We start from the raw sequence: 15,097 nt of genomic DNA on the forward strand, positions 1-15,097 counted from the left end.
GGGCAGATGTGCCTGCCGTTTTGGCCCCAGCATGGCTCTGTGGACACACCTGGGGGCACACGGGGAGTTCCCTGCAGCTGGAGGCTTGTCTGGAAGATCCCTGGGGCCGCGTGGCCGGAGTCCAGATGCCCTCCAGCAGCCACGGCCTCCCTGAGGCCCGCTCCTGGCTCTTTGGAGCTTCAGTTGCAGTAGCTCTGGCTTGATGCTTGCTCTCCCCTGGGACGTCTTTGGCAGAAATGACCAGAACTTCGCTCCTGTGCATCCCAAAAGGGGCTGGCCATGAGGATTTGCGGGCCAGGACCCGGAGCAGTCTCCCCTTTCTCCTGCACTCCCACACGTTCTCCCTGGGGCACCCCCTGCATGTCTGCCTTTTTGGCTGACTCTGCCAACCTACCCACTTTTCTGTTTTTTGTGGATTCTGTTTCCTTATACTCTGCCCTTGCCCAGGACAGTGTGGCCTCTTTGGTTCTCGGGGGACACGGTGGAGGAGGCACGAGCTGAGCTGGGGGCAGGGGAGCAGGTGGCTTCACCCAGCACAAGCACGCACAAGCACGCACGCAGGGTGTGTTCGGAAGGGGAAGTGTTCGACTGGCCCAGGGGCCTCCAGGAGCCCTCCCAGGCTGCAGCCCTGTGCGTGGGAGACCTGCAGACTCTGGCAAGGCCACTTCCCTCTGAGTTACGGTTTCCTCCATTTTTCCACTCACCCAATAGGTATTTGAAGGTTGGTTCCAGATGCTGGAACTAGACAGGACCTTTGCCTTTCTGAAGCCCAGAGGACAGGGAGCTTCAGTGTCACACCAGCAGTGCAAATGACCAGTGGTGGCTGTGCCATGATATGGGAACACAGGGCTGTGAGGGAAGAACTGGGATTGGATTTGGGGAGGTTGGGAGGGCTGAGGTGTGAAGAGTTAGCCACATGGAGGAGGACCAGAACCTGCTAGAGCATGTGATGGCTTGAAAAGGACACAGAGTGGCGGGAGTGTGCAGGGTGGGAGGGGACAGAACTACAGACTGTGCAGGCCATGGTGAAGGTCTTGATCTAAAGCCTTCAGGAAAAAAAATAAAATAAAAAAAAAATAAAGCCTTCAGGAGGGTCACTGAAGGGGTCTGAGCCAGGGCTGACCCCAGCAGCTGGAATGGCCTGGAATGTGAGGGTACCCGGGGAGGCGTGGGCTTCTGTCGCCTAGGCTGCCACTCTGTGCTGTGTGATCTCAGGCAGTTGCCCTCCCTCTCTGAGCTGTCTCCCCACCTGTAAAGCACACAGTAGATGCTCTTTCCCTGGGGCCCCTCCTGCCCAGGCTTGCCTTCTGACTAGGCCATAGTGGGTTGCTCCCAGGCCCTCTTGCTGTATGTTGCCCGACGACCACAACAAGCCACAGATGACCAAAGTGAGGAGGTTCGTGAGCTTCTCAGGATGTCCCCACTCCAACCAGCCCCATGTACTCTGGAATTTTACTCTGTCACCAGATGATCTGCACAACGCTGGGTTCCTGGGACCTCTGGGAAAAATTGGGTGGCTCCTCCGACATCACCCAGGGCCTGTCCTGTGCCTGGACTTCAGCACTCACAGGCCTGCCCCAGCAGCAGAGCTTATAGCGGCGGGCTGCCAAGTTCTGAAGGCTTTGCGGAGGCCATGGCCCCTCGGCTGATCCTGGAGACATGGGTAAGGTCTGCAGGGACACATGTACAAGTGTGATTCTGGCACATAAACGGGTGGGCCTGGGGCTGAGGGAGGGGGCTGGGAGGCCAAGGCCCGCACCGGGATCCTTCCCCAGGGCAGTGGGATCTCTACTGCATGCCGAAGGGAGGCTCTGGCCACTGGGGGAACAAAAGGGGCAGGTAGAGGCCATAGCGGTAGCCAAGTCGTGTGTTCGAGAATACACACAGGAACATGGAGATAGGAAGACGTAGAATGTGTAAAGGTGGCTGTGGGGAGGGCAGGAGCAAGGCAGAGAGGTGGAGTGCTGTGCGGAGGGGTGCAAAGAGAGTGGGGCTGGGGCCCTCACTAGACTTCACCTCTCCCAGGGCCTGGGGTTGGGGTTTTTCCAAGATACGTGGGCAGAAGGGGGATAAGTCTGAAGGCGCTTTCCTCTTGATGTGTCAAACCCACAAGGTGGCAGGGTGAGTGCAGGGCAGGAAGAAAAAGGGGCTGCAGTGGCTGAGGTCAGAGGGAGCAGCCTGAGAATAACACGGGTGGGCCGGCAGGGCACGGCAGCCAGCGATGCTGAGTGCAGGCCTGCTCCCTCTAAAGGACACTGACTGGCGGCTGCAGGGCACGGCAAGCATTGTGAACACACCGGTCTGCTTATCCACTCTGGCGTGGAGCATCAGCCCTGGGGACAGACTGGGACTAGAAGGGAATGGAATGTGGTTGGGGACACAGAGTGTGACTGTGGAACGTACAGGCCGGGCGGAGCCGGGCCATCCAGTGGGGCAGGGGGAATGACCACAGGCAGGATGACTCAGGGCATCCTGGGTGCTGGCTGGCCATGGGAGGAGGGGGGAACCCTGGTGGACAGAACAAAAGAAATGAGTTGCCTACTGGGGTGGGGAGCTCCAGAGGGGCTGAGAGGCATGTCCATCTGCCCCCTGCAGGCCCCCTCCCCACCCGCAGCCTTGTGAAGGCGGTGGCGCTGGGGTGTTGAGGGCCCAGATCCTCAGCCCCAACTGCAGACGAGCCCCTGCCTACCTACAGCGCCTCTCTTCTGCAGGCAGCCCCCTTGCCCTTCTTGGTTCTGTCCTCGCTGCCCCCTCTCTCTCCCCCTCCCACCATGGCACTCATGGCCTCCCTCTTGAAACAGCATCTTCCTTGCTCAGCTCTCTGCTCTGGTCCAGGGCCTGAGGTCACAGTCAGGGCTGGGCACACTGGGATGTATTTTCCCAAACTGGAGGTGAAATGCGATGCGATCGATCCGAGAGTGGGGTGGCGGCAGGGAGAGTGCAGGATCCTCTCCCTGGATGACCGCAGTCAGCTGGGGCAAAGACATGCACCTTGGGGTCTGCACTAATATAGTGATTTTATTGCTTCTTTAGCCATGTGGGTTACCAAGTTCAAGGGGAGGGAGGAGAAACTGACGAAAATAGTGGCTCATCCAGGACAGTCTTCCTTCTTTGGCTTGTCCCTTGGCTTCTTTGGAGCTCGGGCTCAAAGCCATGAGCTCTGCTTCGTTCTCTGCCGGCCCCCTGGGCCAAGAGAGGCTCATGAGGTGTGTGTCTCCGAAGGCTTTGGGAGGGCCTCTTCCTCTGTCTCCTTGCTCAGCGGCTCTCCATTAAGGCCTGTGGTGTCCGACTGCCTCGACCCCTGCACTGGCAACATCTCCTCCTCCTCGGGTTTTGTCTCGGGCTCTGTCTCGGGCCGTGCCTCCTCTCGGGGCTCCACCTTAGTGGCAGACTTTCTGTCGGGGGTCTCAGGGGTCCACGAGGGCTCAGCACCCCGGGAGCACTCCCCCTCCTTGTTGATGGCTGCAGAGGACAGGCCCCGTGTCTTGGGCTGCACCCAGCAGTGGCTGAGGATCTCGTCGATGTGCAGCCGCCGGTTGACGTCGGGCTGTAGCATGCGGTAGATGAGGTCCTTGCACTCGCCCGTCAGGTGCTTGGAGAGGGGGAAGTTGACGCGGTGCTCCTTCTGGATGCGCAGCATCTTCTTGATATTGGAGTCGTCGTAGGGCATGGAGCCACAGACCATGATGTAGAGGATCACACCCAGGCTCCAGATGTCATACACCTTGGGCTGGTAGGGGATGCCCTGCAGCACCTCGGGGGCCGCGTACGCCGCCGACCCGCAGAAGGTCTTGCTCAGAGTCAGTCGGCCGCTGTCATCTCGCAGGCAGCGCTTGGAGAAGCCGAAGTCGGACAGCTTGATGTTGAAGTCCTTGTCAAGGAGGAGGTTCTCGCACTTGAGATCTCGGTGGACGATGTCCAGGTCATGGCAGTACTTGATGGCCGAGGACAGCTGATGGAACTTCCTGCGAGCATCATCCTCGTGCAGGGCTCCCCGGGTTTTGATGAACTCGAGCAGGTCGCCCTGGACCCCGAGCTCCATGACGATGTAGACCTTGCCATCTGATGTCTCGAAGATCTCATAGGTCTTGACAATGGAGCGGTGGTTTAGCATGGCCAGAATCTCAATTTCCCGGGGAAGAAATTTCTCCAAGAAGTCCTTGGGGGCTTTCTTGCGGTCGATGATCTTGACCGCCACGTTGAACTTCAGGCGCTCAGAGTAAGCGGATTTGACTTTTGCATACGAGCCCTCTCCCAAATTTATCCCCATGATGTAGCCTCGTTGCTTGAGGACGGCAGCGTCATCCATGGTGCCGGGAGCGCCCAGTGCCTCTGAGGCTGCCCTCTACATCCCTGCGGGACATGGGCCAGCGGCGTCCTCATTTACACTGTGGACAGAAAGTCCTCTGGGCCAGCCGGGCCTGCTGTCCCTGCCTCCTAGAGGCCAAGACTCTGGAGTGGAACGTTCAGCATCGTCTCCCAGGTAACTTCAGTGGGTGAAGTCATAAAGGAGGAGTGCCCTGCGGGAATGAGGCTCTAGCTTGAGCCACTTGGACTTGGAATCCTGGAAGGCCAGCCAGGGCGCTGGCGTGGACCAAAGACCAGAGGAGAGTGGCCTTGCATTTGGCTGAGACGAGGTAGGAGGGGGATGAGGGGAACACATCGGTCTTCTGGTGCTTGCACACCGGGAGCCAGGCCTACTTGTGGGATTGATTATTGTAACATGGGGCATCCCAAGAAATTCAGAGTGGATGATCATATTTGCCTGAGTCCCAGCAGGAAGCAAAAGACATACTCAAGTTAGGGCAGTCTAAGGAAAGTTTAATCCAGTCCTCTTTCTTACAAAGGTGGGAGCTGAGTGTATGGTACCCCAAGGGTAGTAACAGACCCCTGGAAGAAGGGCAGGTCGGTCACTGGACCCTGGGAAGAGTGTAGAGGCAGTGATCCCACAAGGAGGGAGCTGGGGAAAAAAATATCCCTGACCTTTCCTCCCTCCCTTCAGTCCTAGAGGTCCTTGGTGGTGTCCACACAGGCAGCCTGCAGGCCGTGCAGGGGGGCCAAAGGTGGAGGTGGATCAGGAGGGGCAAAGACTCTTGGGCCAGCCGTGACTACAATTTTGGAAGCCAGGATTTTGCCTTCTCCCTGCATGGCGTGGCTGGACTTTTCACCTCCCTGTCCTACTCTCCCCATCTGAACCTTTGCTGGCCAGCTTCTCCAACAGTGGCTCTGCAGGGGGACAACTGGCAGGGTTATCTGCTCTGAGCTGTGAGTTCCCTCCCTGGGGGGTCTGTAATTCTGGCTTGGCTCCCTGGGCACATTGAAGGTTGGGTGTGGATCCCTCTGAGTGCAGCAGCTGCTCCTGGGAATGTTCCATGAGGACAATGCAAACAGCCAGGGCACTGTTGGACAGGGACCACTGTTTGTGCCTGAAGTGGGGCCCTTTGTCTAGCACCTGCTACAGGCCTGAGGGAGCAGGAGCAGGCAGGTCTGGCCAAGCCTTGGGTTTTACCTTGGCCATATCCACTCATTGGGAGCGGGTACCTCTCTCAGTGACCCTGAGTGTCACAGGCTGGAATCCTGGGACATTCTGGAGGATCATACCTTGAAGGGACTTGGGGGGACTGCTCCCGGGGAGGAAGTTGGTGGGGCTGGAAGTGGATGGGGCTAAGATGGGCCCCCCTTTCCTGTGCTCCTATCTTCACCTTGTACCAGGCCTTGTGTGTGTGGTTGGGGGTCCTTCCGTTGACCAGTTTGCTCCCCTCCTGCTGAGGACACTCCATGTGCTGTGTCCTCTGCCACAGTCACTTTGCTCCCCATAGGTGCGAGGCCAGCACTGGGAGCCTTTCCTCCCTGCACAGGTGGCCTGCTGTGGCAGCAGCTGCGCCCAGCATTCCTCCCCCTCCTCCCACGTTGTGTAGGCAGGGCTCTTCCTCCTGAGGCCAGTTCTGCTTCAGGCTGGGATCTGGGCTTGCCTGTCAGCTCTCCTTGTATGACACTCCTTTAGGCTATTTCCTCATCTGAAACGTTTTCAGTAGTGTGTGCTGGGGAAGCCACATCTGCCTGCTTTTTTACAGGGTGGATTCTCTATACCCCCCTCTTGCCGCCACCTCAAGCAGTTTTCCTCATCCCTTATCCGCTGCGGTTCTGCCTTTAGAGGCCCACTTTAGGGAGCACTGTTGGACCTGCAGGTCTGCAAGGTGTGCAGACCCCCGTGTCCACCTTCGCCCAGGTCCACCATGTCCCTCCCCTTCTCCACGCCCCGCCCTCCAGGGCTGCTCCTAGACCCCCCCGCTCCCCGCCGCCTCGGCCCGCTGCGCCCCGCCCCTGTCTGTGTCCCTCCTCTTGGCCCGTTGCCCTTCCCCCACCGCCCCTGCCCTGCGCGTCCTGCCCTCGGATCCCGGCCCTTCGGAGGCCCTACTGCCCGGGCCCCACCCCCGAGCCCCACCTCTCTGCTTAACCAATGGCACGCTTGACTCTTGGAGGTCCCGCCCGCCAGCCGGGCCCGCCTCCCAGTCCCCGCCCCGCGCCGTCCCAGCCGCAGGCCTCGCCCCTTTCGGGCACCGCCGCTCAGGCTCCGCCCCCCGCCCGGCCGGGGATCCGAGAGGGGGAGCGGCAGGCCCCGCCCCTCGCCTCGGCGCTCATTGGCTGGCGCCAGCGGCGCGGGCGGGGGAGCGGCGAGCTGGGGGGAGCGGCAGGCCCCGCCCCTCGCCTCGGCGCTCATTGGCCGGCGCCAGCGGCGCGGGCGGGGGGCGGCGCGGAGCGGAGCAGGACGGCCGCCATCTTGCGCGGAGCCGGAGTCGGAGCCCAGGACTGAGGCCGGGAGTGCGCGCGATTCCGCGGCGCGCTGTAGCCGCAGCGTCGCCGGAGCCTTTCCTGCCGCCCTTCCGCGCCCGGCCCCCAGCCCTCAGCCGGCCCGGTCCCCTGACCCTCAGCCCGGCCCTCCCCTGACCCTCTGCCCGGCCCGGTCCGGCCTCCCCGCGGGGTCACGCGGCCGCCCCGGGGACGATGAACGGAGGATAAATGGTGCCCAAGGCAGACAGCGGTGCCTTCTTGCTGCTCTTCCTGCTCGTGCTCACCGTCACCGAGCCGCTGCGGCCAGGTGCGCGGCGCGGTGGGCGCGGCGCGGTGGGGGCGGCGTGTGGGGGCGGGGGCGGGGCGGGGCTGGCGGTGTGCGCGGCCCGAGGTGTGCGCGGCCGGGGTCGCCGAGACCTCCCTGCCCGGGCGGGGCCGCGCCCCCGGAGGGCGCCGGCTAGGCCTGCCCCGGGGCCGCCGCGTCCCCCGCCCGGGCCCGTGCGGAGAGTTTACCCGGGCTCAGAGCGACTCGTACATCATGGAACTTTGTTCTCGAGGGATGTTACCTTTGGATCCGTGTCCGTGGAGCGCTGCGCGCTTTGGGAATCGAGCGATGTGCGGGGCCCGACCTAACTTCTGGGGCCTGGGAGTTCTTTGGCCAAGGAGCTGTGCCCCTGGGGCGCGCCCACCTTGCCCAGCGGCTGGGGTCAGGCTGGAGTACGGGGGTCGAGAGAGCAGCCCTCGGAGGCACCTGGTTTCCCACGTTTGGTGCCAGCGTCTCAGCCCTGGAAACTCCTTGGCTGGAAAGTGGTGGCTGTGTATTAAGCGTATTGTCACTCAGTGAGGTGTTGCAGTTGAGAACTACTCAGCCCAGAGACCGGCCCAAGGAGGTACCACTGGGAGTCCACCAAGCACCGCACGCGGGAGGCAAAGCTTCCTGGGGCAGAGACTGGTGCTGCGGCCCGGTCTCCGCCGCTGGCGCCTGGACACTGCCAGGCCCTTAGGAATGTTCCTTGAATGTGATAATTAAATGCTTTTGGAACCCCCCTCGCAGCTCGTGTTTTTATAAGTAAGCTTGGGGAGAATCAGAATCATGGCAGCCGGAAGGTCCAGGATAATTTTTATTTCTACCTGTTTGTTGTGTACCCTCTCCTCCATTGAACTGCAGCAACAGAAATCAAATCCCCATGTGCAGGGTGCATTCATTTGTCAGGCTCAGGAGGCCTGGTGCTGGGGGCTCACAATGACTGCTTTTAAGTGGTATTTTAAAATCAGCGAGGAAAAAACCCTAACCTTTTAGGTCAAAGAAAATGTTGAAATAAACACGTACAGATTTTGTGTCTTTATACCAGTGCATTTGAAAAGTATGATTCTTCGTGATTTTTTTAATAGAGGAAGGGGCCCGTAAAGGCGGACGTGTCCAAGGCCATTGTCTGTGAGCTGTATCAGATCTCTGTGTGTAAAGGCAGCCTGGGGGGCACAGTGGTGTGGCACTCCCGGCGGTGCTTCAGCCAGGGCTCTCACCACAGATGGGACACACCTCTCTGCCTTTGTCATTCTTACAGAGTGCTGTCTCCCCTCTAGCGTTTACTGGGTGCCCGAGGCCCTGGGCTCATGCTCAACCTGGGAGTCACTTCGCTGATGCTTTTCTGGCCTCCCTGAATAGAGCTGGTTGCTTGCTGTTTCTGATGGTTCTCTGGGCAGGAGGGTGACTGGTTGTGGGGTGGCTTTAGTAGGAATGGAAGCCAGAAAAAGGCCTGCCTTTGGAGGGAGTACTGAATGGACTCTTGAGGTCCAGAGCCAATGGATTTCTGGCTTCTTGTGATTAAGTTATTTAGATTAAGTTTTTTAGAGAGGCATCTGTAGAGAGGTGACACATCATTTGGTTTTGGCTCTTGAGTCCCAGTTTTGCGTATCAGTCCCTCAGGTAGACTGAGGGACCAAGCCACACATCATGCTTGTCTTTCTTGGGGTGGCTCTGGTTCCAGGTCCAGCATCTCCTGCCTGGGTGATAGAGGTGACAAATGTCCCCAGCACCCCTTCCTTTGCTCTCTGTCCATGTATCATGCCAGCTGGCTAGCAGCAGTTCCGGAGTTTTCAAGTGCTCCCTATCTGCCTACCACTAGGGATTCTCAAATGCATTGAATAAATCCCTTCCTCTAGGAGTGCCCTTTAGGTATGGAGTAGAAACTAGATGTAAATCAGGCCATTGAGTGTGGGGGCTTAGATGCAAGCAGCAGAGGTGACTGGCTAGTCATTTGTACCTGTGAAGCAGGGGAGGGCTTCACAGGAGATCCCACATTTTGGTCTGGGTTGGGGCAGGGAGGTGTCTCTGGTTGAGGGAGCAAAGTTGCCCTTTGCATCCATCCCATGACTTTCCAGATCAGCACTTCGCAGTGGCTCCTGGGGGTATCTTGAGTTGCTTTGCAAATTCCCAGGGGCTCCAGCTGGTGCCCTGATTTTGGCTGAGCAGCAAGGGCCTGTCTCCCTCTGAGTCAGATGCTCTCCTTGGGTGCTTGTCTGTGCTCTTGTCCTTCCAGGCAGAGGTCTGTTGGCCGGCGCTTGGGAAGGAGAGCTTCCCTACTCTTAACCTGCATTCTTTCTATCACAGTCCCGGCTTAGACCTGTCCTTGGGTGTGAGGAGGGCACCAGGGAGAACTTGTTCCCCAGGAGGGAGGGAGTCCTTGGTTCTTCCCTGGTGCAGGCCAGGGTGGGAGGCCTTTCAGAGTGGGGGCAACAAGAGAGCACTCAGCTTGACCTTTTGGCAAAATTTCTTTTAAATGCATTTTTGATCTTGGTTGATTGAGGATGTGTTACATGCCAGATGCTATTCCAATGTGTACTAACGTGTGCGCTGATGAACTCGCAGGTGGTCCCTCTGAGGTGGGTGACTGCCCTTAGCCCCATTTTATAAATAGAGAGATGACCACAGAGAGCTCATGAAACTGAGTGGCTGCGATGAGCTTTTAGTCCTCGATGTCTGGCCTGTGTTCCCATCATGTGCCCTTGGTTGAGCCTCTGTCTACCCCAGCTGTGTATGTCCTGCCCTGGCCTCCTTAACTCCAGCTGTGGAGCTATTTTCCATCTAAATACTCTGATCTGAGGGTTAGAACCAGCCCCAAGTCCCTTTTGCCGTCGGCCATAACGACCAGTGGTGGTGTGTGTTCTCTCTCTCTGCTGGGGCTTTGGTGAGAAGGGGAGGTTGGAGACCTCTGCTGAGGGGCTTTTGGGGGCCAGTGACCCTTTCTCCAGGTGTGCAGGTAACGCAGCAGCGATTGCTGATTCTAAACCTGTTTTTCTAGCTTCAATTATGGAAGAACATCATGCCGCTGTGTTAGCCACGGCTCTGTCCAGGGTGACCCCACCGTTCATAGCTGAGAGAACATTTGCTTTCTCTAAGTGAGCTCTCTCCCAGCACTTGTGTTCAGTGAGGCTGCCAGATGAGGTGGCAGGCCTGGAAGCTGTTGGAGAAGCTGGCTGGGAGAGGCAAATGACTTGCATCAGGTCGTATAGCTGGTGAGCAGCATAGTTGGGATTCAAACCCAGGTAAGTTGATTCTGATTTAAGGGTTCTTTCCCCTTTGTCGTTAGGGACCCAGAGCGGGCTGCTATCTGCCGAACTGAAAATCTTCAGTGAGCTGACCAGTGGCTGTAGCATGTTGCTTTTGGAGCAGCACTTGAGTTAGTGAATAGGGAGAGTGTGGATATTTTATAAGCAGACGTTGGTGAAGCTCGTAGAAGTAGCTGGGAAGTTGAACCTGCACTTGGGCTTGCCAGGCACGTTCTGAGTGAGCCCTTCCCTTTACAGCCCACCCGCCCGTAACACTGTAGAACTTGATTCACTGGCTGATTGTGCTTTCGGCTTAACGGTTTCATTCTTTTTAGTTGGAAAGTAGTGTTAACATACTTCCCAACCTTGCTGACTAATGAATTCTTTTTTTTTTTTTAACACACAAAGAAAATTTGGAAATAATTTTAAGATTACAGAAAAGTTGCAAGAATAAAATTCATTCAAAGAGCACCTGTATATCCTCTACTCAGACTTACCTTGTTTTACCTTATCTGCCTGATAACCTTGTGTATGCACGTGCATGTGTGTGTAGGCACGCACATAATTTATCTTCTGAACTATGTGAGAGTAAGTGAGCCTTTTCTCCTGAACACTTTGGCCACTGCCGAGAGCAGGAGGAGGCTCCTGGTACCTGGCGCCCCTGGGAGATGAATGGTGATGCCCCCCCACAGCCCTGTAACAAGCCCTCACCACAGCCTGTACGGGGCTCTGTCGCCAACTCCCACCTGCTGTGTGCCGGGCACCGTCAACATGGAAAAGTATTGAGGGCACAGGAAGCACTGTGGTTAAGCTCCGGTTGGCCCAGGTGGCAGCGAGTCAGGTTATTATTTCAGTTGGTGGTTCTTGTGTTAGGAATGGAGAATCTGCTGCTGTCGCACACTTTGCCAGACAGGTCTGCACCTTCTTGACGCTGTTAGGCTGTGCCTTTCCTGTTCCTCTGGCTTTTGCCTGTGACCTTCTTTGGTCCTGCTACCCAGGCTAGCTCACTGGCACTTTCCTTACCCCTTCTTCTCCCCTGAGTAGTTGGGCAGCACTGAGGCTTGTCCTCTTAGCTGACATGGCAGGTGATCTAGTCATTGGCCCTCCCTGCACGGGTGATCTCTTACCTCTGTTCCTCTGCCTCTCTTGGTACTTGGCATAGGGAAACTTTGGTAGTTTCTCAACTCTAAGTGGAATGTATCACTGACAGCATTTAAGACCTAGGAGACAGCGAGGGACTGATTAAATGGCTTTTCTGTGGCACACTGCCAGATTGTTTTCTCATCCCATGAGCTTTTGTGTTTGGGGTGCTGAGATTTTGGTGAGTGATCCCTTCCTCTTCCAATCTGCAGAGCAGGTCAGTAATCTCGAGAGCCCAATTTTGGGCCACGCTTTGCTAGAATGATGGGTGGGCTCAAAGTATGGTTATTCTGTGATAGCTGTATTTTTGTTTCTGGTGTGATTTACCAATTACTTGGGGTGTTTAGTGAAAGTCAGTCACATCTTGTCCTGTTGCTTCAAGCTGGGCTGTGTGTTCCATCAGTGTGGACGTGGTTGCCTTGACAGGGCAATTCCAGGGGTGGGTGAATGGCCAGTGGGCCATGGTTGGAGCACTGTGAGCTGCAGACCCAGAGTGTCCTGGGGCTTCTGGGCGTTGATCGACCTGGAAGGGAGGAAAGCTCAGGTCTGGTGTTGCTTCACACAAGCCATTTGGTGAAGGAGTGGCTGTGGTTAGATCACAGTGAGTCCAGTGTGGTGGGTTAAGAGCATGGACCCTAGAGTTGCATGACTGGGCATCAGGGCCCACTGTGTTGCCCGCTCTGACTGCACTGAGCTTCAATTTCCTCATCTGTAACACAGACATGATAGAACATACTTTAGAGAGATGCTGTGAGAATTAAAATCAAGGAGTATAAAGCTCTAACACATGTCTGACAAAAAGGCCATTCATGTTAGCTCCGAATGGACTTTAGAGAGTGTAAGGGACACCCCCCCCCGAAAGTCTGGGTGCATGAGTGTGTATGCATAAGGGCATGTTTCTTGGAGAGAACGCCCACCTGGGAGGCAGCAGAGTGAAGCGGCTTTGAGCAACTGTCTGACACAAAGTGAGCGCTAAATGAGTCTAGCCATTCCCATGGTTTGAGAGGGGGTGTATGTGGCTTCCTAGAGCCCCCAAAACAGCCGCGGTGCTTTGGACAGGGCTATGATTGTTCATACTGACACGTTTTATTCTTTGTCACGTTCATGTTGTGTCCCCTAGGCCTAGTTTGGCACAGAGTGGGCTCTCAGAAATCAGTTATTGAACAAATGCACAAATGGCTATTTATATTTTGACATAAAGAGCAACAGCTCCCTTAGCCAGCGGGCTTCACAGCTGCCCCTGGTGGGGGTGGTGAGGATGAGGGCCTTGCGGCTGCCTGCAAGAACGCCTTTGGAGGACCGGTGTATTGAGGGGGGGGCCTGCGGAGCCAGCTGGCCTGGAGCTCACATTGTGGGGGTGAGCTGGGCTGGGAGGTGAGAGCGGGTGAGGGCTTCTCACGAACGTGGATCCTTGTTGAAGTTCACCAGACACCCAGCCTGGGGTGGGGGTGGAGGTGGGGGTGGGTTGGGCAAGAAGCCTTAGGGATGAGTGGGCTGGGCTTCCTCTCTGATGGACTTGCGGGGCACTGAGACGTGAGAACCGGACTTCCCCTGCATGAGGGCATGGTTTGGCCTTCCTTGAGCCATTGCATAGCACAAGCCTTGCTTAAGAGCTGGTGGGCGCAAGAACTGCCATACTTGCCCTTTGGTTTTCTCCCTCTTCTCTGCTTCGTGTGGCATTTGCTTCAGCCAGCTTGGGCTGGTCATTGTCCTCAGTCCGTGCCCCTGCCCCCTTCCAGTTTCTCTCTGTAGGCTGGCTTCCAGATTGCTGACAGCTAGCCATCAGTTTGATAACTTTGTTGTCTGTCTACCCTCAGCTGTTGACTATTCTGTTTTTTTTTTTTTTTTTAAGATTTTATTTATTTATTCATAGAGACACAGAAAGAGAGAGAGAGAGAGAGGCAGAGACACAGGCAGAGGGAGAAGTAGGCTCCATGCAGGGAGCCTGATGTGGGACTCCATCCTGGACCTCCGGGATCATGCCCTGGGCTGAAGGAGGCGCTAAACCATTGAACCACCGAGGCTGCCCAGCTATTCTGTTTTTGACAAGATTTTGTGAGAACTTTCCTCAGCCTTATTCTCCTTTGTCTGTGAGGTCTGGTTCTGGGCATCTTACCTAAACTTTTCATCAACCAGAAGCTGCATGTTAGTGAGATTTACAGTTAGAGACGGCATGGCCATTAGGCTGGGGGACCTGAGTGCTAAAATACAGAGGCAGTGCTTCAGCTGGCTGCTTCCAGACCCTCATGATGTGTTTGTCTCAGTTTTGTTTTTTTGTTTTTTTGGTTTTTTTGGGTCTCAGTTTAAAGCTAGATCTGCAACAATTTCAGGTTTGGCTCCTGGATTTCACATGTATTTATGCTTTAACTCAAATTTGTGTGCTTATGTATCTAAATGGCATAATTTCACCAAGGATAATTTAGAATTAAAGTGCCCATTTAAGGGGACATTGACATGAGCAAAATCATTCAGTAGAGAGTTCCCTTAAGGGCAAAAATGAAACCAAAGATCGAGTGGACAGCATTGTTTTATTGGTATGAGGAAGCTTAATTATAAAAAGATATAAGATTTCAAAATATCTTCCTTCAGAAGGAGGCAGAGGGATACTTCATTCTTTTGTTGTTGTTTTTTAAACTTTCTACTTTGGGAACATTCATACAGACAGATAAGTTGCAGGAGTAGTACTATGAACTCTTCCTATATATAGTTCACCTAGATTCACCAACTGTTAACTTTTGACTCACACATTTGTGCACATATTTTATGTATGCAGATATATCTTATATTTATGGGGGAAACTACTTGAAACTAAGTTGCAGGCATCGTGACCCTTCATTTCTAAGTCCCTCAGTGTATATTTCCTAAGAACAAGGCCACTCTCTTAGCACAGTAGCGTTGTCATATTCAGGAAATGTAAGGAGGTACTATTAGCCATGTCCCCGTTTTGCCGATTGTCCCATTACAACATATTTTTCAAAGCCAGTATTCAGCCTGGGGTCATGTATTACATTTAATTTTGATATCTGTTTAATCTTTTAAAATCTGGAACAACTTCTTGTCTGCCTTTGATATTACCAACTTGTAAAAGAGTACAGGCAATCATTTTATAGAATATTCCTCATTTTAGGTTTATCAGGTTGTTTCCTTATGATTAGATTTGGTTGATGCATTTTTGGCAGGTGTGATCCCCTAGATCATTGAGTCCTCCTCAGTGCATGCATCTGGGAAGCACAGCCCATCAGTTTGTCCTAGGAATGGCGATAATAACTTTCATCACCTGGTAGGATGGCATGGCTATATATCTCTGGGGGGAAAAGTGCCTTTCCCCCTTCGTGATTGGCAGATACTTGCCTTGCCTGTTGTTTTTCAGCATCTATTAGTGATTCTTGCTTGAATCAGTTACTACTGTGATGGTTGCTAAATGATTTTTCTCTTACTTTTTTCTTTAGTAGTAGTCTATTATACAAGAGAGGTTCTCTTCCTTTTCACTTCTTTTTTAAAAATTTATTTTATTTTTAATTTTTATTTATTTATGATAGTCACAGAGAGAGAGAGAGAGAGAGGGAGGCAGAGACACAGGCAGAGAGAGAAGCAGGCTCCGTGCACCGGGAGCCCG

General features: G+C 54.9%; 2 protein-coding genes across 13 annotated transcripts in view; one reads left to right on the plus strand and one right to left on the minus strand.

The window, feature by feature from the left end:
- Nucleotides 1-15,097, plus strand: part of DGCR2 (DiGeorge syndrome critical region gene 2) — a 97,343-nt gene that overhangs the window by 1,320 nt on the left and 80,926 nt on the right. For 7 of the 12 annotated variants that reach the window (XM_072803566.1, XM_072803567.1, XM_072803571.1 and 4 more), the window contains exon 1: nucleotides 6,765-7,099. In XM_072803566.1, the coding sequence (XP_072659667.1) occupies nucleotides 7,021-7,099 (79 nt within the window). In that variant the 5' untranslated portion in view covers nucleotides 6,765-7,020. Of the gene's footprint in view, nucleotides 1-1,467; nucleotides 1,664-4,489; nucleotides 4,638-5,002; nucleotides 5,266-6,764; nucleotides 7,100-15,097 lie in introns of those variants that run through there. The other 5 variants (XM_072803570.1, XM_072803573.1, XM_072803577.1 and 2 more) reach the window with 3 other exon arrangements.
- Nucleotides 2,999-4,466, minus strand: TSSK1B (testis specific serine kinase 1B). Its single transcript, XM_072803582.1, has one exon. It carries the CDS (start codon nucleotides 4,307-4,309, stop codon nucleotides 3,200-3,202), a length of 1,110 nt encoding a protein of 369 aa, XP_072659683.1. The 5' UTR covers nucleotides 4,310-4,466; the 3' UTR covers nucleotides 2,999-3,199.

The sequence above is a fragment of the Canis lupus genome, chromosome 27 (genome assembly GCF_048164855.1).
Source record: "Canis lupus baileyi chromosome 27, mCanLup2.hap1, whole genome shotgun sequence".
NCBI lineage: Eukaryota > Metazoa > Chordata > Mammalia > Carnivora > Canidae > Canis > Canis lupus.

What these genes read in the sequence shown, in the direction of transcription:
- TSSK1B (XM_072803582.1), bottom strand. Translation starts at nt 4,309, where the DNA reads ATGGATGACGCTGCCGTCCTCAAGCAACGAGGCTACATCATGGGGATA.